The 25821-nt window shown below is 45.2% G+C and overlaps 3 protein-coding genes across 3 annotated transcripts in view; 2 read left to right on the top strand and 1 right to left on the bottom strand.

The window, feature by feature from the left end:
* Positions 1–16014, top strand: part of LOC126557604 (protein arginine N-methyltransferase 1) — a 724795-nt gene extending 708781 nt beyond the window's left edge. The window contains exon 4 of the mRNA XM_050213441.1: positions 15992–16014. The gene's annotated coding sequence lies outside the window, so the exon portion shown is untranslated. The remainder of the gene's footprint in view (positions 1–15991) is intronic.
* Positions 1–25821, bottom strand: part of LOC126558402 (sorbitol dehydrogenase-like) — a 286926-nt gene that overhangs the window by 123727 nt on the left and 137378 nt on the right. The gene's annotated exons all lie outside the window — the stretch shown is intronic.
* LOC126556614 (cadherin-87A) overlaps positions 1–25821 on the top strand; it is a 53947-nt gene that overhangs the window by 25719 nt on the left and 2407 nt on the right. Inside the window, exons 3-13 of the mRNA XM_050211963.1 lie at positions 3200–3343; positions 5574–7384; positions 7489–7618; positions 8000–8123; positions 9257–9317; positions 12423–12876; positions 12979–13083; positions 21309–21477; positions 23885–24429; positions 24514–24652; positions 24969–25123. Coding sequence (XP_050067920.1) covers positions 3200–3343; positions 5574–7384; positions 7489–7618; positions 8000–8123; positions 9257–9317; positions 12423–12876; positions 12979–13083; positions 21309–21477; positions 23885–24429; positions 24514–24652; positions 24969–25123 — 3837 coding nt within the window. The remainder of the gene's footprint in view (positions 1–3199; positions 3344–5573; positions 7385–7488; positions 7619–7999; positions 8124–9256; positions 9318–12422; positions 12877–12978; positions 13084–21308; positions 21478–23884; positions 24430–24513; positions 24653–24968; positions 25124–25821) is intronic.

The raw sequence follows: 25821 nt of genomic DNA, 5'->3' as shown, positions 1-25821 counted from the left end.
TGGAATGCTATTTCGATCCTTTCTGACGTACCTAGGATTGTGCCCACCTTGTTCTTCGTTCAACGGTTCACAACGGAGCCCCATTTTGGATCGTTTCGGGTTAGAGGGTTAGAGACCGTCAGTGGCGGTGGCAGTGTGAAGCACGGGAAAAGCTCAACCCCTTTAAGCAGAGTGCCGGGCAGTATCTTAGCATCGCACGTCCATAATCTCTGTAGAGGGCCTAGCCTCTCGAGTCGTGAAGGCTAAACCAGGCAAAAGATTGAGAAAAAATCCACTTCGGATCAAACCAGCAGAACCAACACGGTACACAGAACCGAAAACAGTTCAATGGCATGAACGAATTCGATTTCGAGCGGTTCGTCGGGAGAGCAAAAGGATCAATAAATTGGAAAATAAAATTAATATCGACAACTCAACACACGGAGGTAAAGAGAGCGTGCGCGCCTTGGTGGGATACAAAAAAAAAAAAAAAAGGTTGCCATCATGCGAGGCACTTTCGCATACCCTTGTGTTGCCAGACGACGCAGCACCCGGTATCCGGTGGCACCGACACCAAAAAATAGCTTCACATGTTCTATTCCATTTCGTGTCGCCCAACGAATTGGTGGGGGGAAAGGAAGGAAAACGAATTTCTCACACGCCCGTCTGTACATGTTCGCGGATCTGTGCTGCCCTTCGATGTCCTCGCCCAAGAATGGGTTGTGGTAGAGAGCAGCTCCGACAAGATTTCGTTGGTACGTACGGCCAATTCGGTGCGCTGGCAAGAGACGTTGAACTTCGCCGCTTGGTGCTGGTGTGTGATGTAAGTTTATAAAATTGATTAAACGGTTGAATGGATGTTTTTGGCTGTTGGCCACGAGGCAGTGTGTCCGAGCTACCACTGTCACCGTTATGCTCGTTTGCCATCGGCGTGGCATGACAAGGAATCGCAAAAGTATGAACATAATCAAGTGATAGGAACACACGAACGAGGTAATTAAGTTATGGCCGTCAAGGATAGAAAAATAACTGCTCCGTTTGTTGCGAGTTGGCTAGCACTAGCCAGCAAGCGTTGGTATAAAAATGTCAAATTTTGTACGAGTGCTAAAAGAGAAATTTCGAATGATGGGATAATTTTTCCCATGACAAAACCGATCAATACGTGAAAGGAGAGAATGCGATCTTCTTGAGCAGGCGAGCGACAACGGCTGGCCATTCTTTCGGAACAGCCCTGGCCAGTATAAAGCTAATGTTTGCTCGGAGGTCAATGGGACTGACAGCGAAACGGACGTTAAGTGAAAATTCAATATTGGATAGATAAATTTATTTAACTTCATAGCGATGCGGAGCGCTCCGGCATCGTTCGATAGAATTTTCCTTTTTTATCAGTCCTATTTATGGTGTAGATCGTCAGCCGAAGCGAACCCTTGCCTGCTTGTCACGCTGTAGACACCTTTCGCTGATATTAGCTTTGGATGTTTTTTAGCATTTCGCTAGAGTCAAACCAAAACGAAAAGAAAATCACTCTCCAAAACACATCAGTCCAATGGCACTGGGAATGTTATGAGTGATATTCGGTTGCATTTTTTTTTTCGTGTGTGTTTTGCTTTTTCTTCCAGTGAACGGGTTTTCTAGGTTCCATTTGATGATGACGATGATGCCACTGTGCTACGCCATTCTTGCACTCAAGCATAGGCGATGAAGCATTGCCGTGCGCTATGTAGGGTTGTCTGGTGTTGTTACTGTTGTCACGATCAGTGATAGTAGCCGGGTGCCGGGCAGCAAGTCACTATCGGTTATGGCGAATCTGTGCGCCCGTGAGTAAGTAAACACGCACAAAAACTTAATAAGGCCCCCACCAAAAATGCAGATTGCAATATACGGGAGGCGAGTTTTTCATCAGCATGTAGTGGAAGTGTGGTCCCGCTTCTTTGCCAGTTTTTGCAGCAAAAATTCAATTGCACTTTGCAAATGCATTCGCCCGAAGCAATATCATAGCGTAGCAGTGCGTTAGTATCTATTCCATTTCGTAGATGAAATTTCCTTCCTCCATTTTTTGTTGTTAGCTTCACGTTCAATGCATACGCTATGATTATTTTGTCTGTCCAGTTTTGTTGCGCCAGTTTTGTGTTATAAGCGTGTAGCGTGTATGTGTATTTTGTACAGCGAAACACCGAAATAGCGATCGAATTTAGCACCAACAGTATCGGCGGTTGGCTTTTGATCATCGCACTATCTCGAAAACCGTCGGCATCGGGCATCAAAACCGTCCAATGTGCGGCACAATAATGATACACGTTCTATTTGCTATGCTGAGCACCTCTGCTGATTGGAGTGGGGCCGATATAAATGTTGATAAAGGCAAAAATCAAACACAATCGCACCGTGGATATATTATGAGTGAAAAAGCGCTCCGTGACGCGTATCGCTCGGGAGCGCAGTTTTTGGCATAAAGAAAAAAAATCTTCTTCAACCAAAAATATACATCCTGCATAAACAAAATTATACATTCTGTTTGCATCTTCAATGTTTTTTTTGTTGTTATTTTGGTTGTGTGTTACTGTTTGGGAAAAATCAAGCCCTGTGTACCGTACGTCTTTCTTTTTCTCGCTGCGTTAAAGCTCTTTTTCTTGCTGCTTTTCGCTTTCCACCGATTGGGGGCACTTTTTTCGGATCATAAGAGGACTTTTTGTCTATTTGATTACCATACAATTGTACCTGTCCCCTTCGATTTAATGCTCGGTCAATGAATCCCGCCCGGCAAACGCTCGGTCCTACCGGCGACCAAACAGCCGGAAGGCAGAACCGTGCGTGAAATGTGGAAGAAAAAAAACAGTAAAACCAGACATTTGAAATTCGTCGGCGAACGAACATAAATAAATACTCAATCGACAAACACATCACATCAAACGGAAGTAAAAACAATATCCGTTGCACGATGCCAAAGTCGAGCGATCCTTGCCGATCGACGCGCAAACCCGGGTCGGAAAATTTCACCATACTGCGATGCAATGTGACCGTGGGCAAGTGAAGCAAACAACACAATCGAACACGACGTACCGTTGGTGGTTGCTACGCGGGGCAGTAGAAGGAACGAAAGCAAGTCAACTCCGATAATGGCGCTGTTATTATAAGCTACGTGTTTTTTTTTGTTGTTGCTTTGCTGAACTACATAGTTTGTTTATCTATCGATCTTTTCTTGGTCTTTTTTACCGTTCAGGCTCAGGATACGCTGTCCTTCTCCGTATCGATACGGGATCGAGTTAGTGCGACCGGCATTGAGTCGGAGAATGATAACATCGTCAACGTTCCGATCACTATCATCGTGCTGGACGAAAATGATAACCCGCCGGAGTTTCAGAATGTAAGTACTGCTATTGATTACTGTTACCTTTTCCTTTTCTTCTGCATCTATCCTTGGTGCAGCGTAGCCGATAAGACTGAAGTCACTTTATACTTTGTCACATTTGATACTTTGTTTTGAACATTTTTAGTAGACATAAGGAGTGATTAGGATCCTCTAACTTCTCAAAACTAGTCGTCATATGTTAGCCACGTTGAAAAAATTGAGTCGTTTCTTCCTTTTTTTCCTGTTCATGGCAATATTAGAATATTATGGTCACTGAGGATTTCAATGTTCAATGAAAACACAACTGATGTATCCTTATCTTAGGTTTTATTATGCTAGTGATATTTAACACGATAACTATAAACTGTATCCTTTACACAGGTCCCCGAATTTAAAACTGATTAAAGGAAAGTGATAAACGGAAAAATATCCGTGTTATTCCTGAGGATAACAATGAGAATGACAATGTTTGCTTGTAAAAGAAATATTTTTCTCGGTTCTCGGTACGTTTTTATTCTTTCGATTTCATTAAAAATTTTACCCGAAAACAGTAATTCCGATGGTTCGATTGAGCGATCTTCTGCCGAACATAAGAGCATAATAATTTTTATCTTAAAATTGTTGTTAGGATAAAATAAAGGAATCTAGAAATATAAGAGACGACATTGTGGCACAGGCGACAGAGATGTCGGTCTTCACACGGCAGGAATGAGGTTAAAAATCCATCCGGACCGTAGCCCCGTAATGAGAACTGACCGTCCAACTACATGGTATCAGCAAGTCTGGTAAGCCATTCAATGGCCGGCGTGGATTAGAAGGTTGTAAAGCCTAGAAAAAGCAGAAGAAATTCATAGTATTTGATAAGTAAGTTAACCTGCTCAATATGTCAAATTTTGCTTGTCCAAATTTGGTAAAGTTAGAAACAAACACTATTTTTATACATTAAAACACCCTCATATTTGCAACAATGTCACCAAATCAGATAAAAGGCAAAATAACTGATACACTTTTCATCTGACAGTTGACCGGTTCTGTGGCAAATCAGCAAGTTGTGCACCCGGCACGTGTTATGTTGCCGTGGGGATTTTATTTATTTTGCTTTTTTCCCATTACACCAGTGATTGCTGTTATCCATCTATCACTTACCCATTTTTTCCATTCTATCATCGTAACTTTCGCGTTAGTTTTGGTTAGTGTGACAAAAAAAAAAAACCACCACAGCAACAGCATTCCCGGGAACTCGTTAGTTCGTGAAGCTAACCACAGATACGGTTACTACCGGGCGTAGGTTGCATCGGACAAGCAAACGGGAAAGCGAAGAATCTCCCAGAAGTAAAAGAACGGCTGGACTGTACGGTGCGTTTCATGGTGGTACAAAGGAATCTGTCGGTTGACGAAAACCAGGAACGACACCAACTGTGACGGTGAACTCATTGAAGTGAAATTAGTTTCGTGTTGTGCAATAATAAATAGGAAAAGTTTCCCATTTTAAACAATTTCAATAAACTCACCCGATCTGGTGGATGGGAGTTTTTTTTTTTTTGTTTGTTTGTTGTTGGCCCGTTTTTGTCCTCCAGAACTATTTTGTTCCGTTCACCGTGTTGTGTGCTTCTGGTTGCGTCCTCCAAAACCAAAGTTGTGGTGGTATTTTCCTTTTCCGCCCGTACGGCGACCGAAACTAACACAAGCGCACAAGCACACACTAAATAGAGTGAAGGTCTGCCTGTATACCGAGGGCCAGTATTATATGCTCGGGATGATTAATCTCTTTTTTCGACCTTCGTCCGCCCGTCAGGTCGAGCGGTACCGACGGTTCTGTGGCACGATGGCTCGCACCTAGGAAACAGAAGGAAGGAATCTCCGTCCGCCCAGAGAAGATTGTAACCCGGTTCGGTATTTCGAACTAATTTAAACTTTGGAATGCAAACATTTTACACTCCACCGGGGATGCTCGGTTCGTTCGATTGGACCTTCCGGTTCGGTGGACCATTTGCTCAACGGTTTCCAGTGTCCAGCATCTGTGGTATTCCGTTGGGGATTGGGGTTGGGTTTTTCCGTTGCCCAGGAATGCTAGCGGCCAGCCTGATAGGAGAACGGGTAATGAGGGTCAGCAATTAAGCGCAACGTGCGCAGGATCGAATTGAATTGTAATTTTAATGGAAAAGATTGTAATCCCCAAAGATGGGTCGTTTTTCATGTTTTTTTGTTTTGTTTTACAACACTCTCCCGGCACCATCTGTCGTAGGTACCGTACGAAACGGAAGTGCTGGAAAATGCTCTACCGGGCACGACCATATTCGACGGCATTCTGGTAACGGACCGGGACACCGTAGGTGAGAATCTGGATGTGTCGTGCATTCCTCAGCCTCAGAATCCGGATGCGTGTGAAAAGTTTGCCATCGAGGTGACGGAGAGTCAGCAGGATCGGTTAACGGCGGCGGTCGTACTGAAGGAACCGCTTGACTATAACGATCGGATGATCTACCAGGTGTTACTGGATGCAAGCGACGGGTTGTACAATGCATCCGCAGGGTTGGAGATTCATGTGCGCGATGTGCAGAATGCACCGCCCGTCTTCCAGGGTTCGCTGGCTGCGGTGATCAACGAGGATAGTCCTATCGGAACGCTGGTAATGGTGATCCAAGCACGGGACGGCGATCGAGGCCAACCAAGAAAGATAGTTTACGAGCTGGTGACAAATCCAATGGATTATTTCCTACTGGACAAACATACCGGTGAGCTGCGGACGGCCAAACCACTGGACAAGGAAGCCCTACCGGATGACACCGGTCTAATCATACTCACGGTAAAAGCTCGTGAAGTTGTAGATGGTGTGCCGGGTAACGATAATCTAACGGTTGCCACCACACAAGCTTCGATTACGATCCGCGACGTGAACGATTCACCGCCCATGTTCAACAAAACCGAGTACTTTGTGTCGCTGTCGGAAAACACGGCCCCTGGCACGCCACTACCGCTCGAGATAAGTGTGCGCGATCCGGACGTGGGCGAGAATGCAGAATTTTCGCTGCGCCTCAACGACGTCTCGAACGTGTTCGACGTGGAACCGAAGCTGGTCACGGGCTCATCGCAGATAAGCATTCGCGTCGCTAATGGCACACTCGACTACGAGAATCCGAACCAGCGCAAGTTCATCGTGCTATTGATAGCGGAAGAGACCAAAACGAACCCGAAGCTATCGTCGACAGCCACGCTGACCGTGGCCATTACGGATGCGAACGATAATCGGCCCATATTCGAGCAGGATTCCTATTCCACAACCGTATCCGAGACAGCCCATCCAGGCCATCTGATAACGACGATCACGGCGAAAGATCTCGATTCGGGTCTGTACGGTGATCAGGGCATACGGTACTCACTGTCCGGTACGGGTTCGGAGCTGTTCTCCGTCGACGCGATAACTGGTGCCATCGCGGTAGCCGATTGTCCGTTGAAAGCGGTTGGACCGGCAGCAACTGGACCAGTGGTACGACGCCGACGACAAATACCGACCCTGGCCGACCTACAGCACGAGTATCCGGACCGGAATCATCTAAACACGTCGGCGTCCCGAGGCGTCGAGTATATGACGTACCGCATTGTCAACAGTGGCGAATCAAACGAATTTCACGACGTGAACGTAATCGCACCACCAACGATATCGACACTGTACGACAGTTTCGAAACGACCACTTCCGACCAGCTGGACTTGGGACGTACGGACGACCTGGGCCTACCGACTACGGTCCGCATTGAACCGTTGCACACGAACGACATACAGCACCCCCGGCAACCGATTGGTCCCGGCAAAGCGCCCTGTTTAGACTACGAAACGCAATCGGTTTACTACCTTTCCTACCGTGCCACCGACGATGAAGGCCGTGGACAAACATCCGTCGTATCGGTACGCATCAGTTTGCTCGATGCGAATGATTCACCACCGGTTTGCGAAAGTCCGCTCTACCGGGCGTCGGTCGATGAAGGTGCAACGGTGTTCGAGCCACCGCTCATCATTAGGGCCCGGGATCCGGACGTTGTTTCCGAAATCAACTACCGGTAAGTAGTCCCCGTTTTTGATTGGTGCTGGAATCGAATACATCGGATTCAATCTATTTACTCGCCAAATCGGTCTCCTTTCGGCTCTCCATTCTCCGCAATAGGATCATTGGCAACGAGGCCGTCACACGACATTTCGAAATCGATAAACGTACCGGTCAGCTGACGATATCGAAATCGGTTGCGCTCGATGTGAACCATCTGAAGTCGGAAAACGTGTTCTTTGGCGTTGAGGTAAGTCCTTGCTAGTTGCTCTCTCTCTCTCTCTCTCTCTCTCTCTCTCTCTCTCTCTCTCTCTCACTCTGGCTGGTTACCCCAATGTTCCCTCCGTTGGGTGCTGTTAAGGGTCGGCGTACGAGTCACGAGTGCATACCGCAGTCCCTGCCAAGCCATTACTATATCTAATTAGAAATTCCTCTTGATTAACATTTTCTGCATGGTCGTTTGAACATAACCCGGCTCGGGTGCACCAGCAGCGTACGAACGAGGAGATGCAAAGGGTGCTGTTGGTGCAACCTTCGGGAGGAAAAACTCGATAATACCTTCCTTTGGATCGAATTGAACTATTTCTAACCTTGTTTTCTATTTTCTCCCATTTCCGCTGCTCCCTGTCAGGCCACCGACGGGCTGTACACGACGCTCTGCAATGTGAACATCACCATCCGAGACGTTAATAACCACGCACCACAGTTTGCACGGCAAAACTATCTCACCTCGATCGAGGAAAACTTTCCAATCGGTAAGTTCGAAGAACTCGCCACGAGTGGAACGGTTGCCACAGTAGTCGGTTGTAATGGCGTCCATAATAATGGTACCGGTGATGGGAAAACAAAGTGAAGTTAGCCCCGCGGCTCCCGGGACTCCCGGAGCGCAGTGGTCTCGGTCAAAGTATTTAAGTTTTCTTCTGTCTGCTGTTTGTCATTGTGGAAAGTTTTCACCAGTGCTTATTGCATTGCCATCAGGAGAAGTTGAAGCCTTGTGCCCCAGCTGGGCACAGTGGTTCATAGCTAGCTACACGAGTTCGGGCATCGTTTGCTCCCTTACTGTATTGGCAAAACACACCGAGATGAAGCGAATTTGAGCTGACTTATCGAAGTATCGATTATCGAGATTTTACCTTACGGTGAATGAAATTTGCGGTTACAGCGTACCGCTACGACTACGACTGCTACTGCTGTATGAATTTGTAAACAACTTAAGTTTATCAACATTTTCGGTCCCGAACCTTTTGCCTTGCTGCTACGTTTGGCTTGAACCCTATTGGACTTTCTTCATCAAAGAACTCGTCAAAAGATATTAATCCTATCGAAACGTTATTGGATGGTTTGTGGTTCGGCTGTTGCTGTGCAGTGACGAGATTCTGGCCGCATGTATCGATCGAGATTTATCTTGCTCTCCGGTACCGTACCAATATTCCAGCCTTGCTGCGTATGGCGTTCCGGTTGTGCGGTTGATGCTAAAAGTAGAGTCAAGTTTATTTAACATCAACGTTTCTCGGATATTATTTCTGATCGACGGATGCGTATCGTATTCCCTAGCGATTGCCAGTGCCCAACAGCATTTGGGCATCAAAACCATCGGCAGCGGACGCGTTGAAAGATGCGTAAGCCGTACACCGATTTATCGAATTTTCATAACATTTCAAGTTTGTTTGCAGAGAACATTTGTGTGATTTTTGTTACAGGATACATTTCCATTACGAATGCAATACTGTACGCGCGTAGTTTATTTGGAAGTTTAGTATGTTAACATAATATCTGCTGTTGTTTACGCATAAATTTACCCCGTTTCACATTCTCCTTTGTACTACAAGATAATTCAAATAATTGATTTTATTGTTCTTTTCTTCTGCGTCTCGATCAAATTTTCCAGGAACCATAGTGGAGCGCTTACAAGCCATCGATTTGGACACGGGAATAAATGCGGAGATCAGGTAAATTTTAAATTTCGTTTACACCACACTTTCCTTGCATCCCTGCTACCTTGTGAAAGGGGTCGGTTTGTTTCCCTGCCAGGTCCGGAATCGATCCAAACACGAGAAGACCTATAACCAATTTTCGATCGATTCTACCGGGCTCTCGGTCGACCGGGTCGGGCTTGTCGTTTGTGCACTGGTTCGAAAGCTATAAAAATAAATTTTTAGAATAACTTGATTATTTTATCCTGCTTTACCCGTGTTTCCTGAACTCCCTTCGTTTCACCTACGTCCTGCCTGTGGGAGTGAGATTTGTTTCGTACTCGTGCCACCGTAATAACGAGAAAGGAAGAAACGGATTGAGAAACGCCATTGGAGTGAAGAAGCCTGGTTGGAAGCATTGGGCGGTACATTGGGAGAAAATCGTTCGATCATGAACGGAAGCGATCCAATCACGGGTCGGTTTGGTGGGGACAGGGGCACAGAAAAAGGTTATGCTGTAAATGCGAATATATGACCTAAACCTTTCCTTGTTTTACCTTTATTTATTCATACTCCACAAGCTCCACACACCGTAAGGGGACCGATGCTACTTCATCGATACTTTTCAATTTCTCCACCCATGCCCATAGTAGCCGGGTTGCGGTCCAGGTTCGGTTGCAAAACGACATCAATGTCCATTTTATTCGCTTCCGCTGCCGGCACCAAACTCCTGACTACCGGCATCAGGAGGACAAGCGTTTTGCTCATGGATGGATGAGAATTACCACCGCACCAACGCCACCCAACCTTTGGCACCAGGCTTGATTGGGGGACGTCTGTGTGAACGACAACCATGATGATGGTTATGATGATGAAGATGATGGTGTTTATTGCAAATGGGAAAGTTCTTGCAATTGATTACACAGTGAAGAAAACATAGAATTCAAGGAAATGGTGGGAACATCCGTTAAATGCTCGTTCCGGCCGTTCATCGGTTTAATGTTGCAATAGAACAATATTTTCATTATGCAGAATCGTTTCTGCTCATGTTTCGCTTTATTCTTGCCCTGATTAGCTTTATCAGGGACAATGGTTTGAAATTATTGCTATGCTTTTTTACTTCGAAAAGCGTGCTAAATACAACATGTTTTTGGTGCAGAAATTTAGTTTCCAAAATTTCATCTAAAAATGTCTAGTTTGATTACTACTGTAAGTACGACAATAATACGATAAGTACTCAAAAATTAATTTTCGATATGAGCTTATACAGCCGTTTTGTAAGTACTGCGAATCATTCAAGCTTACCTGTGCTTCATATATTTATACGATCCAACATGGTTCGACTATTTGCTAACCGAACGCAATCTGGGATTTCCCAGAACAACATGTATTTGACTACTCACAGTGTTTGTCAAATCGGACAGCGTGCAAGAGGTGGATGAGGTAACCATAAACCGTAGTTCGAGCACCGATTCTACCGTTGCAGCTTGCTGTAAAATCAATCCCCTGTTGGACAAAGCTGCATAAAAATTTGCTTCCTACTCATTGGCCCGTTGAATCTACGGTCGAGTTGGTTTAAAATACCGCTCCTGGAAGAGAGAATTGGGAAGTTGAGAAGTGGAAAAACCATGTACTACACTTCGAACTAACAAAAACAAGGAAACAAATGTACGATCGGACCCACCGAGAACCAGGGAATCGAACAACGGCGAAACAAAAAGTGTAGGCTGTTCGACCGAGACTTCACATAATTGAGTGGAACCTATCGAACCTGTACAAGAGCGAAAGAGAACGAAGCGTTTTATAGGGTCAACTGCACAGGTAAAAGGGCACCCTGTACTGTTCACTATTGCACGGCAGGTGTATATCGGTAGTTGCCACCGTTTTTCCTGCGCGATAAGCCTATTCGTGCCGGGTTTTGTTCGCATAAATTACGTTAAATTTTAATCAAATTCTTGTTTAGATTTACGCGAAATGGAGCAAATTGAACGCTCCCGTGAAAAGGATTTTCCGAGCGAGCCAGCCCAGTTTCCCAAAAATGCCGATCATAAAGCGAGGATAAATCTTTGCTACCAGCAGAGGGGTTGAACCAGTAGAATTACCAGGTTAAATAAGATTAAAGCTAATGGTGGGAGGAATTCTGCAGCGCGGTAGTGAGGCCGGTAGAAAGAATGAAACTTTTTTGCTCTGGGAAGTTCGACGACCATCATCGCTTCCTTTTGCTACATCCTTGACCGTCGACCTTGTTGGAGTTTGCATTTTGATTAGCTCGGGAGCTTGAAAGCTTCCCATTTGCTCGTGCCAAAAAAGCGTGAGATGGTTGGGCTTTAGATAATATCATTTAATGCGAGAACTTGAAACTGCATTGCGTTGCGATGAAGCGTCGTTGGTCAGGACAGGTTTGAGAATTTGATGCTCAAACCGTGTCCGTCGGTGGTCGGTTGGCGAAGATAATGTAACCATTTTTTTATAGCCCACTCAGCAAGGGTTAGCCGAACAGCAGCTTTTAGTTATAAAACCGAAAGTTTAAAATTTTACGAGAGCGAATTAGTCATTAAATCCGTGCACGGTGTAAGCTTCTACTGGTGATTCCAAATTTGCAGCCGATCGATGGGTAGAAATTGTTCTGCGTGATGAATAATATTCTTTCCGGCGCTGCAACCTCAGATCATTAATTAGATCAGTTTGTTGGGAAATCTTTTTTTGGCGCCTCTTGTGCTGGTTTGCTTTGTTTCCCGGGTGCCCGTTGGCGTAGCCCAAAGTTCCGAAGAAAACGGTACATCCTGTTGAATTTTAATTAGGCCAGCAGCACAAAATCTGCTCATTAAATATGCAAACGATTTCGGCACAAGTCGATTTGAAATTCGCTACTCACTTTCAATTTGCAGACGCTCCCTTACGTTCTAATTGCATTCGCTAATGTAATAAAGGTGAGATCGGTAATTTTCTTGGCACAAATAGAAACCGGGAAAGAAGCACAACGCTTTTAGAGCACACTGACAGGCTCGACGAAGGATACAGAATTCTGCCAATACACTACACCGTCGCCAGTTTTCGACCAGCTTTACTGTTTATTAGCTTTGATTCGAGTGGTTAATTTGCGTTCCTTTTTTTTCTCACCCTTGTTTGTCCCTTTCCCAGGTACCGTATCCAGCAGGGTAGTTTTGATGACTTTACCATCGACAATACGACCGGAGTGGTTAGCATTGCTCGCAAGCTGGACTTTGATCGGCGCAATACGTACCAGATGGAGATCGTAGCGTCGGATTCCGGCACACCGAGCCTGTCCGGTACGACCATGCTGACGGTAAGCATTATCAACAGCAACGATAAGGCACCGTACTTTACCCCAACAACGCAACGGGCTGAGGTGAGCGAAGATGCACCGATTGGGACGCTCGTGCACACGCTGGTTGCCGTCGATCCGGATGTGGCGTCCAGTGAGTCGCTCGATTATGCTGCCACCGAACCGATAACGGCGGTGGACAAGAACGGCAAGGAGGTGGGCGAGATGGAAGATTTTAAGGATATGTTTATGATCGATCGTTCCGGCAAAGTGTTTGTTAATCGGCGGCTGCTGCGGGATAGCTTTGCGGTAAGTAGTTTGCAAGGGGTTTACGAACCCGAGCTTCAAGCGATGTGCACAGGGGTAAAAGTTGATCGTGTCATGTACCGTACCGTTTGCTCGAAAATCCAGGTCATCCGCATCACCGTACTCGTCACCGATACGACAGCACCGTCAATACAGCAGGGCGAAGGACTGCTCATCATCACGATTACGGACGTTAATGAAGAGCCACCGGTAAGTGCTTATTCTATTTATGCTGCAAATACACCGGTAGCATTCGGAAACGTTTTTGCGGTGTACAAAAAAGAAAGTATAGTTCCATTACCATGGGACAACACATCACGTGATGTGTTGCTGGAATTCAACGTAGTTCGGGAAAGAGAGAATTGCAAATGAATGTGATGCTGAAAATGGATGAAGCATCGAACGCAAATGTCCTAGCGTGAAATTCCCGAGACGAGGCAAAATATGATCGATTGATTTGCAAATTGCATAACGATATCTTCTACGTACGTGTTAGTGCTTTTAAGGAAGTGCTTTAGAATTGCTACCCCATGGCTCATACTATTCGTTTGGCGGAAGCCGTTATAAATTGTCCCGTTGGTGCCTATGCACGGCCTAGGAGGTATGGTTACTGCTCTGCAAAGGAATAAAGTTCGTTAGCGTGTTGTGCAATGGGATGCACATAATTTTCACACTCGATTGGCATTAGTGCTAGCCCATTCCTACCGGGGTTTTGAAGCGTCACATGATAGTTAGTGCTTCGCCCGGTGGAAGCAGGGGATCCACACATTTGCAGGAAAATGGATCACTATCACGGTGCATGGTGGTGTTAGTTGTTTTCTGTTCTTTTTTTCTTTTTTGCCTCATTTCTAACACTCGCATCCAATCGTGATGCTAGCTTTCAATATGTTTCTCGTATATTCTGAAAATGTACAATGTAGAGCGATTTTTATTGCAGTGCACACATGTACTTCCGGGCGTGAGTTGGTACTTTTGATGAGTTTGTTAAATGTATGGATGCCTGGAAGGATCATTAAGCTTAAGCTTAAGCAATGCATGAGCGTACAAACTGTACGCGGTTGGTGTGCTTTACTGATTCATTTGCAATTCTGAGGAGCTTTAAACATGAAATAGTTGGATTGTGTTTTCTGTAGAATCATTTCAGAACACAGTATTGCATTCGTGAAATTACTAAATTGTTGTTGTAATTTTGTGTGTTGCAATAACACAATGTCATCATTCTGTGGTTTATTGTGAAGTATTGAAATCTATGAAATATTTTTAAATTATTCTTCAAAGACCATAGTAAATCTTCGTAAATTTTTTGAAGAATTTCGAGCTTTGGCTACTGGTATTAAATCACATCCGAAGTTTTCTCTTTGATTTATCATTTTCGAATAATTTACTACGAACATGACTGAGCTACCATTAAAAACTCCAGCTAGTTGCTTCAAAGAAAAACTGACCATTGCGAGATAAGCTCCTGTTAAATTTTTGTTTTGCAAAGTTTTTGCAAAACTGCAACTAATTGATCAAACTACATCGTACAAAAACAAAGCCCTTTGAAAAGTGAGATGAATTTGCACAAACGTTTCCATTTCCCGCGTTCATTTATGAGTGCCTGAGCATGAAAAGATAAGTTCCTCGCAAACGGTTTACTGGTGAAAAAAAGAAAGCTTTTAACAATTTTTATGCACCACGTGCTGGTACAGCTGGCCGTTCGCATCCAGCATCTTAAGCTGCGTTGAATCAAGTCCGCGTAAGTTGGCGCGGATTGTTTTAATGTACGGAAGTGTTCGTTTTTTTTATCCTAGGTATCCTTCGTCCTAGAGCACAAGAGCACTGGACATGCTGCACCGAAGTCCAATGCAAGTTTTTATATACAATAAAAAAAAAACATACCCCGAACGAACGTAGAATACGACCCGGCACCATATAATGAAGCAATTTATTCCCAACGCAGTGGTTTACGCCGTCTTGTTGCCACTCGCCATCGGAAAAAGAGAACATTCCGGTTTCACACCATTTCTCATTTCACCAGCAGTGATGCTGAGGATGGAGTGGGAAGGATGTGGTATCCGCGCCAACATGGACATTCCACCGGGAAGAAAAATTGCATCGCTTTTCGCTTCATCTCGCTGTTTTGGAGGGGTTTTTTTTTGTGCCGTTGTTGTTGAGTTTGTTTCACTTACCCTCTACGGATCTAGCATTGGTTTCCTGCTGTGCTGTATCGCCACGCGGTGGCAATGATGAAGCTCTTCGCAGCAGCGAATTTTTCGCCATCCAAACGAATTATGAGAAAATATTCGAACGTCTAGCAACCTTCCACCCTTTGGCTTTCTCAAAGCTGGTAGTACACGCTCATAGTGTACAGGGCTGGAAAGAGCTGCCGCTTGATCCATCAGGCACACTTGATGCCGGGCAATGGTGGGCAGGGTTTACGTTGCATGGTTTTAAAAACATCCGCCCGCGCTCGTTCTTGCGTGGTCTATTAAGACTGTATCAAGACAAATCGCGTCTTCACGCGATCTCTCCCAGTGCAGCATCCTACCGTTCCTCGTGGTTTGGGTCGGGGCTGAAGATGCTGTCATCTTCAGCGGGTGGAAATGAAAAAGCTACCGCCAAACGAAGACACTATGCAAGAACGGCTCTCCTTTACCCTGCCATATGACCCTGTACGGTGGTGGTGGTGATGGCTGAACCCATTAAAGTGGAACGTGATAGCGCACAAGGTTCTCCTTTTTTACTCGGAAAGGATTTGTCCGTCGCATAACTTCCACGCGGAGATGATACCAGCGCGTAAGAAGTCAGATTGTCTATGTCGTGCCTTTTTTTCTCTCTCCTTCTCTTTCTCTCCGCTTAGCACCACCAACTTTTCACACTCTCAACAAACGCTGGCACCTTTTGAGATCGTGCTCTTGGCTCTTGGTTGCTATGGCTGCATTGCTGTGAGCGTTTTTTTTTTCGCCCGCCATCGTTGTTGTTTCAGTTGAGCTAAATTAAACCAATGACATAGAGAAGCATCCCGTCTAAGTGACTCTTGAGCATTTCCCTAACCGAGGTTACTTCACACCACTTCCGTTAATTACTGCTTCGGTCAGAGGTTAGCGGCTACGGTGGGAAAAAGCGAGAAAGGGAGTGAGAACTCGCAAATGGCGTATCCGTAAAGCCAAAAATACTCTCACAAGTCGGAATGGTGCACACAACGACGACGACAACGACGACAGTACACAGGCGGTGGTGTTCGCTTCACTGACGCATGAAAATTGTTCCAGAATGTGCGGCAGTGTTGTGACACAGGTGAAAAGTCTTATTATGGGTTGAGTAGTGAAGATAGCTTCTGCATGGCAAACGGCTTGCCGTAATCCCCGTTCCTCATTCCTCGGCTGTGACTTGGGTAGGAGAGACCCAGATAGCAGTGTTAATATGTTGAAGTGTCTCGGAGAAGGATCGAAGCATATGTGTGCAGTGATGCAATCTCACGGAGAACTGGAGGTATCGCATTGCACAACTATACCTGTACATTTGATCAGAAAGTACTCGAGCCACCGTGATCTCTCGGCGTGATAAGACACACTGCGAATATCATCAGCAGTGGGAGGATGAAAAGTCTCACAGGAGGTTTTTCTTCCTTTTCCCGGAAAAGTTGAGCGTGAGCCAAGTTGAATACGTTTCTCTATGGCATAATAGTTCTACACTGCAGCGTGGAATATCCGAGCAAGCAAGCAAAGGAATTAAACGTTCTCATTTATTCCTCCGAGGGAAGCTTTAACGTATCAAAGGACGAAAGGCGTGTTGTTTCATATCTAAAGGCTTAAGATTTTAAGAACATTGTCTTTAAGCTTGCTGCTTACGAATGAGTATGTTTCCAAGCAATCGGAAAAAGTGATCCCTTCTTTCAAGTACTAATCTTTTGCTTTATGAAACGAACGGAGCACACATAACCATCATACCGGCTCAGCTGAGAAGAGTCGTCTTTCATCGACGCTGCTGTAATTAATTCAAACAAAACTCTCCTGAGCTTTTCCAATTCCGATATCCGTGTTCACTGTCTGTGGACACTGTGGACACATTTGTGCTGCCAGCAGCCACATTCATGCATGGCTGAAGGTTCGTACCTCTGGAGGAAAAATCTATCCCAAATCCCAACTGCCTTCCAGAGGATCTCCTGGAAAGGAAGGGTTGTGAGCAAATGGTTCCCGTTTTGTGGCTGCTAAATGTTCAAGAACGGACCTTGAGAACGTTTTGCGCTGTGCAAGTAGGTGACCGGAAGCGGGTTTTCACGAAGGAATTGCTTCAACGTTTTCCATCAAGTCGTTTTTGTACCGACACGTTGGTCAGGGGAGTGTGACCAGCATGGTGCAAACCTCGAACCCATCCTGACCAAGAACAAAAGCAGTAAGATGAGGGCATTTTAATTATAATACGATTATGGGCTTTACCCATTGGTGAGGCTCGTTGGGGTTTTAGAATTGGGACTCGGAAGCAAGCCGGTGCTTGGATATGGGGTTTTTGGAATGTGCCAGAAGATATTAGAATGCCCTAGCCCCATTCTAGGTCTAGGGCTAAAATTTCAATTGATCCTTTGCATATACATACACGCTCACATAACTGTCTGCTTGGTGTCCGTCAGAATCATTCGGTGGTGAATAATTAATGTTCTCGTTCACAAGTTCTTTCGTTCAACACAGGCAAATGCCTAGCGCCCGGAAGCTGCCATGCATGGACGGCTTTTGTACAATCAGTACAAATAATGGAATTTTCTCAAGAACCCAGCCTTATCCATGATCATCGTACCCTTAACCCACATCACCACTATCCTGTAAGCTACGTGTGGTTCAATATCATGTGTGTAACGATGTGCGAATGGCACGCTTAACGTACAAGGTTGCTCGATTCACATCATGTCACGTTTAATTGCCATATCGCAGTGTGGTTTTCCATTCAATCCGCTCGTGGTATCTGCTGGCGAAATATAATTCCACTACTCCCAACGGTATAAGCTCACCCCACACACGCACACAAACACGCCCATCAAGGCATCCCATTAATAATTATGAAATCATCTCTGCAGCTCTGTTAGCTAATCCATTTAAAATTAGCAGCGATAAAAGCCGAACATACAACCCTCATAAAGCTGTATCTTGCTTTGTTGCTGTTCGCCTCACCAAAGCCAGCCGATTTAAAGTCTAACTAAAGCCACCAGTAACCGGCAGCCTACTTGACACTGCCCCCGGTGGCACGGCAACACTCCCACGAGACTAAAAACTCGATCGATTAGACATTGTGAGGAACGCATATAGCTAAGTTTGAAGGATCTAATTTGTTGCCACTGTTGGGCAAAACTACTTTACTGTGCCGGGTCATGCCAAACAGCAGCAGCCGTTGACTTCGTTCGACGGCCCCGCAACAGAGACCAACCAAATCCGATCAAATCCTACTTCGAAATCCCGCACAAAGAAGGCGAGAATGTCAATGGTGGCAATGGCTTGCGTTCGGTGTCTGGCGCGCCAAACCAGGTTTCCGTTCGCGAGGCACGTCCAGCATTATGACAAGGTTTTCGTACCAGCCGCGCTGGAAGATGGTGCTACTGGTGGCATTTTTGGCAATAAGTGAGTTAATATATTTCGTGGAACGTGCGTGCTGGCTTCGTCCGACTATCGAGTGTATCATTTGCATAAATGATAAGGCAATTATCAGTGTTTAACAGCGTTTTGGTAGTATGGTGACTGTGAACAGGACTGGTTAGGTTGGGTAGTGAAGACGAACGAGGAAGAAAGAGACATTAGTTCAAGCTAGAGTTTAAGTCCCCTTTGGACTGGTTTCTGACTGGCATACTGAACTGTTGAAGGGGTGATTTTGACTTTGTTTGACCCGAAAGAGTGACAATTAATTTGCTACAAAAATTAATATTCAAATTTTTATCGAACCATGAAAAAGACCAGGCGTCTCCATGAATCTTACAATGCGATATTTATTTTTTAATTGATCGAATTGCTATTCGAACAGCAACAATATTTTGAACCACGAGTTGATTTTCTAAAATGCTTGATAATATATGTTATATTTCTTAACATTTCAATTAATGAGTTACGTTAAATTACAATAATCTACTTCCTCTTCCTCCATCGATTGGCTTACAAACTTTAAACGACCACCATCGAATGGCTTACAGAATTTAATGATATGACGCAGTTGGGTAGCCAATCCCTACTTTGGGGGAACGATCCAGACGGGATATGAACCTCGGTCCTGCCGTGCGAAAACCAGCACCGCTACCGTATTAGTACTGTTTTAAAGATCCCAGTCTCAGTTTAGGTTCTGAATCTAAATTCTGTGAAAGGGCAAGAATAAGGGAAACGAAAAACATTAGTACAAAGTAAATGATTGATTAAACGTACATTTATTTTTTCTGTAGCCAAGCAAAAGAAACAAACTCAATTCAAATAAATCATTCGTTAGGAAAGCAGTCCCAAACAGGAATCACACTCCAGCTGCTGTGGATTTAAAAAGATCTCCATTCACATTTTATTATTCTCAATCGGTAGTTTTCACATTCGAAACGATTTGTTTTTCAATGGCACAGCAAATAAAAAAAAACAAAGAAATTCCCATTCCATCTCCATTCAGCAGAAAACCCAACCTCCGGACAAATCGTTTCGATGATTTACTTCCGCTGCAAATGCAAATCACAATGCTGTCAATTCCGTCCGGAAAAACAAAAATGTCGTTACCCGACGATGAGTCGTGTTTTCTCAGCACTGTTGCTGGTATTCTCAGCTCATCCCGAGTACAACGATAGCAGGAGGAATGTTCCACCCCGGTCGTTACCTTCAGTGCAACAACGTATTCTCGTGGGGGGGGCTGCTGCCTTTTCAATGGCCTGGCACAGCAACTGCAAAACAGTGTGGTGTCTTCTGCTGCTGCACTGTTCGCATATTTGCTACTCCGTGTAGCACCGGAGTGTTGGGAACTTAACGGAAGAGCGAAAGACAAACCCATCCATCCCTTTCGATTGCATCCAGTAGCGATTGGATGTTCTCATCGTGTCAAGTGAACAATCCCCGCAGCCAGCTAGCCCGTTTTTTTCCTGCCAGTTACCGGTAGCCGGTGATGAATTGTGAAACACTCCGTAGGTTTCCACCGCATCGTTTGGAAGACATTCCCGGAAACATGTCGTTCCGAGCCCGAAACATCACAACTGACGGGTTGACGAAAACATTGAACAGAACCATGTTTTTGACGCTACGAAGAATGGCTTGATGGTGTACTTTATTCAGACGTCCGGTTTGGACCACTTCTTTGTAAATAGGATGTGGCATCATGGTATTGGACAAAGTGACGGAAGAATGTTAACTCATCGCAAACTGCTGAGGCAGTAACGTACCAGTGTAGACCAAGCCAAGCGTTTTGTATGATATCTTTGACTGAGCGTGTTGTGATTGAATTGTATAAATATTTCTATTTCGAACGCTGTGCAGATGTAACTCGAATGTAATGTTTGATGTATAAAGGGGGTAGTTTGGAAAAAGCTCTCTGATCCGTCATAAAACATAGTTTGAATCCTATTTTTAATTTGTTCCGAGACAACATATCAATTGCAGACTGCTGATGATGGAACGGAACAATGTTAAAATAAAACGTAAATCGCAATATTTCTTGCATTTGCCATCCCCAACCTAATGCTCGAGACATTCAAACCAATGCAGCAAACGCTTTGCTGTGGTTTACAATGCAACCAGCCGATCTGGTCCGGGTTTGTTGCTTGATTTATGCCACCGTCTGTGCTCGTTTATTTGTGATAGCCTCCCGCAACTCGACATTGGCGTCAGCTACCGACCAAAGCAGGAACTTTTTCTTCGGCACTACAGTACCACCGGAGTGCTGCGGTGCCTTCCGGAGCATGTCTTGGGCGACATTCTCGTTGCGCCGTGTGATACCGCATATGCCTTGCCATTCCGTCACAGTCTGCTTGATGGCTTTTCCAGGCCATTATTCACAGTTTATTGCTGTCAGCAGAGGCACAATGATGACAACGATCGTGTGCTGGTTGCTGTGCGAAGTTCCCGGAATCGATAGCATGCTGAGTGGGAAGTCTTGTCCTCACCGTATGTACCGTATGCCTATAGAGACCGGGCCACTCGTACGGATGAGCACACACACACACACACAGCTAAAGCCACCATCGGTATCAGGTATTCTTCTACTTTGAGGTTCAAACCCATCCGACAACGAAGCCGACTACCGGTAAATGAGGCGTGCATGTATGTATGCATGCATAAATTTGAGTTGAAATTTATTATATTACTTAAGGTGACGCCCTAACGTTTCAACCATTTGTCAATCTATCTTTGATGCATTCCATTACACTTCCACCGCAATTTCTGCCCGTACCAGGTCTAATTCACGTTCTTTGCTTTCGATCCAATCATTCCATGATCCACCGAACCTGGCAGCTCTTTGCGCCGCCCTGGACACCGGAGAATCCACACTATCGCTACCAGGTAGTTGAAGAGCAACCGCTCGGCACCATCCTGACGACGGTGCAAGCAACAGATGCCGACTCAACGATTGCCGAATACCGGATGACGGAGAACAGCTTTTTCGAGATTCACAACACCACAGGTAAGAGCCGCTTGACCTTCTAGATGCGTTTAACTAAGTGTTCTTGTGCTAAACAAGCCTACTCTTGACGAGACAAAGCGACAGATAGCTCTGCCAGGCCCATAGCAAGTCGAGTCAGGAAACATAAAGCAACATGGAAGAACATAGCGGGTGGGGATGGTGCTATATTGATTCTTGACAAAGCTTACCATGTCTTTGCCAGCGCCTGGATACAATGGCCAACCGCAGACACTATCAGTGTGAGACAGGAACCATTAACAGGCCAGTGATAAGATAAGGAAATCATTCTGCGTGACTTAACGCTCGGTCAGTTGTGCGACGTACGTCCTGCCTGTTGACCATTTATCGATTATTTATTGAACCACTGGTTCGGATGCGTTCGCGCACTGGGTGAGCAATGGTGCAGGCTGCAGGTGCATCGTTGCTGTGTGGGAAGATTTCCTTATCACCCCACGGCCAGCATCGAAGGTACATCGTAAATTTAGCTTCCATAATTGTCATTTGAATGTGCATCTGTTTCCTGACGCGAAGCACAGTGAATGCTGTCCTGTGTTCTATAGCGTCGCTTCGCAAAAGATTAACAGAATCAATAAATTAGCACTGTGTATAACGGACGCACACCAATCAGCATCCCGGACGCTTTTGGAAGGCGCTGGCCCAGGGTAGTTAATCGGGTTAATTAGTTCCGGTACTGGACGCTTCACGCTGGTAGGTGTGGAACCGGCGGTTTAATGTGACGGAGCGAGGAAGGGAGAGAGAAAGTGAGAATTCACTATTGTGTTTGTGTGGTCGGAAGTGCTGCCTTTGTTTCTTTGATGTGTTTTAGAAATCGATCGCATCATAATTTATGTATGAAGTCTTAGGAACTAAACAGTAAAGATTTTCTTGCTTGTCACAGTAAAAGCCTATGTCAGCAATGGTTGTTATGTGGTTGAAAAAATCAGGAATGCTTGGATTCGATCGATTCTGTTTTTGCGTCCATTTGTGTTCATTTTTATATTAAGGCTTCTCCATTATAAGCCACAATTGAACATTATTAATTGGACAAAAATAACTATGGAATATTTTTTAAATTTTACAATCAGAGATATTATTAAATCTTCTTTTTATCTTCTAATCTAGACAATTTATTGTGATTGCCGTTTTATTTATTTATTTATTTATAATTGGTTATTACGGACCAGTGCCGTATTGTCAACACCGCTTGTGTTGAATAGATTTTCACAGATTTATAACTGTTTTTTTTATTCATAAAGGACGGCCAGGCTGTATTGCTAGAAAGAAACTGTTGAATCGATCGAATTTTTCCATAACTTTGATACGTCAAACACAACCGTAAAAAATGGTTTTAATAAATATTATGAATCAAAAAAATCGATTATTTTCCCTTTTTTTGGTGTTAGTTTTCAACATGATATAACATAATACATCAATAGATAGGGAAAGCAAACACACAGAACAATATAAATGCATTTGAATCGTATATTGTACCCAAACAATAAATGCAAACAGTTAGCTCTGGACAGCTTAATCCGCTGTAGCATTATCGATGGCACACAACGCTCTCAACCCAATCCGACGATCTATAATCCCACAAAAGCATTTGTCAAACAGTCCCGTTGTTTTGCAGATTAATTTTCAATAACATACAGCCGGGTGCCGTTTAGCACTCAGTTCACAGGACGATCAAACATTGGCATACATGGGCTAGCATTGTTTCGCTTCATCACTTTGGCTAATAATTCAACTGTTCAACTGGCACCCGGGCAGTGCTTCGGTTCCGTGCAAACACCAAATGGACTCAAATCGTCACCTAATCTGATGCGGCATCAACGTATTAACACAGAATCACTGCGCTCGGTGCAACACCTCTATCCGATCCACGCTCTTCAGGAATGGAGTTGCCAATTCGTGCTAAAAGTGTAATTATTTTATCATTTTAACCTCATCACAACACAAGGGCAAAAGAGCGCACATCCAATGCAGAAGCCATTCTCGGCATAGCAACCGAAATTGGCCGGCCGGTTGGCGCCGTTCGAATGCCTTTCGCTGAACAGCATAATGCGGTTCGAATATGTGCGGAAGCAGGTGCAGTGAAAACTGATAATTTATTATATTTCATTTCCGACCTTCGAGTGGAGGGTGGCAGCGTGAGGGCCACAAAGTTATGAAGCGTTAATGACCAAATGCAGCCATCCTGCACGGCCGGACGCACATATTGTGCGTGCGCATAAATAGTCCCGGTCAGCGACGAAGGTGAACTATTTCAATGTACCCACCGCCCACCGCCCAACTGCATTCGTCCCGGCGCGTGGATGCACAATTTGACATTCTAATTTTGCGGCGTGAAAAATTAACGCACCACTAAATTTCGCTCCATTTCTCAAACATTTGTCTAATGCTGCAGGGCTGGTGCGGAGCAAAGCTCGCATCGACTACGAGACAGCACCGGTGATAAAGTTCAACGTGTCCGTCGTCGATACCGGCGTGCCGCAGCTTACCTCGACCGCTCAGTTCACGGTGGATGTGGTTAACACGAACGACAACGATCCGGAGTTTGAGCAGCCAGAGTACATGCTGCAGGTGCGCGAGAACAGTCCGGTCGGTACGGTGGTAGGTGTGGTGCGGGCCCACGATGCGGATGCCGGTTTGTACGGTCAGCTGACGTACACGATCGTGGGCGATCATAGTGGCAACTTTGCGATCGATCCGGACACGGGTGCCATCACGGTACACAACGCATCCGCGCTCGATCGGGAGGCGGAACAGGAGGCAAGCCTGACGGCGATTGCAACGGACCGTGCGCCGGAAGGGATGAGACGGTCCACTACCGTCCCGGTGCAGATACGGATACTGGACGAGAATGACAATGGGCCAACGTTTTCGCAACAGATCTATCACGCAACGGTGGCGGAAAATGCGGCACTCCATCCACCGGCGGCCATTTTGCAGGTAGGTTAAGTGGAGGTTCCTCGCTTTACGGGACTCAAATTGTATCCGGCATCGTGTTTAATGCTTGGTTTGGTCATCCGACAGGTAACGGCCACAGATCCGGACGAGGGACCGGCAGGAGACGTCAAGTATGCCATTCTGTCAGATAATGTCGGGGGAATTTTCCGCTTGGACGCTAACTCGGGCATCCTCTATCCTGGGGCGAGTTTAATTGGAAAAAGTGGTAAGCTAATGGTGTGAAGGCGTGCAGCAAATTAGAATACTTGCGAGAGGCCAGGAGAGAAAGAACGGGGTAAATCTTCCTCACGGGATGAATGCGAACGTGAGGCTATCGATGTTGACATCGTCGCGATGGATGTGGACATGTGTATATCAATTTATTAGCCTATACCGTAATGGATGTTCAGCTCACCTATCGCCTAGTGCACCTGTGATACATTCTTTCAATAACGAAGGATCTGAATTGTTTGTGGGTGTGTGTGTGTGTGTGTGCTGACATTCTATCTCTTTCTCCCTCTGCTTCTGTTGTTCCATTTCAGGTCAGTACCGCATCAATATCGAGGCGCGCGATGGATTAGGTTCGGGACCGCACAACGATGCAGCCACAATAGTGATCGAAATCCAGAGCATCAATCAGCATCGTCCCGTGTTCATCATGCCGGCACTCTACAATGCCACGGTCGAAATACCGGAGGTAACAAAGCTCGATCCCAACCTTCCCCTAAAGCTCCCAGCCATGTTCCGCGACTCACTCGCATCACTCAGCTGCACATCGTGTGCCGCATGGTTTTGTGCTTCGTCAGTGTGCGGACGTTATCCGCATCGTACCGTGTTTAATTGAGTTTTTCATTAAAATTCTATTGAAATTTTCACCCAGACACCAACGGTCTGGGCCTGGGTGTGAAGCCCAAAAACCCGGAAAGGTGGTAATATCGTAACGGGTGTTGCGTCACATGCATTCCGCGGTGTCGATATCGCGCGCGGTTTAAATTAAAACGTTCAATTCGAAAAGCGCGCTAGAGTACCGGGTCCTTGTTGTGCGGATGCTTCCTGTGTGGCTGCCATGGGGACGCACAAGGAAATGGAAAATGTTGGTAGTGTGGTGTGACAAAACTTATTGAATGTTGCAAAATGTGGAATGAACATCCAGGGGAGTGTTCTGTTGCGCTGCATTGTACTTTTTGCATGCAGAATAATTTCATTTTTGATGAACTGAATTCATTAATCTTAAAAGTTCTTGAAATGGCACTGTTTTGCTTTAAGTAGTGAAACAAATACTCCATGTTTGGAGGTAATGATTTTAAAGCCCTTTTTTTTGTTTAAATTAAGTTTTAAAATTAAACCATTAAACCAATTATATTGAAAAGTTTCCCAGTCTTTACAAAATGTGAT

This window comes from Anopheles maculipalpis, chromosome 2RL (genome assembly GCF_943734695.1).
Source record: "Anopheles maculipalpis chromosome 2RL, idAnoMacuDA_375_x, whole genome shotgun sequence".
Lineage (NCBI taxonomy): Eukaryota > Metazoa > Arthropoda > Insecta > Diptera > Culicidae > Anopheles > Anopheles maculipalpis.
The sequence above is the reverse complement of the archived record's forward strand: the minus strand, read 5'-3'. Positions and strand labels throughout refer to the sequence as shown.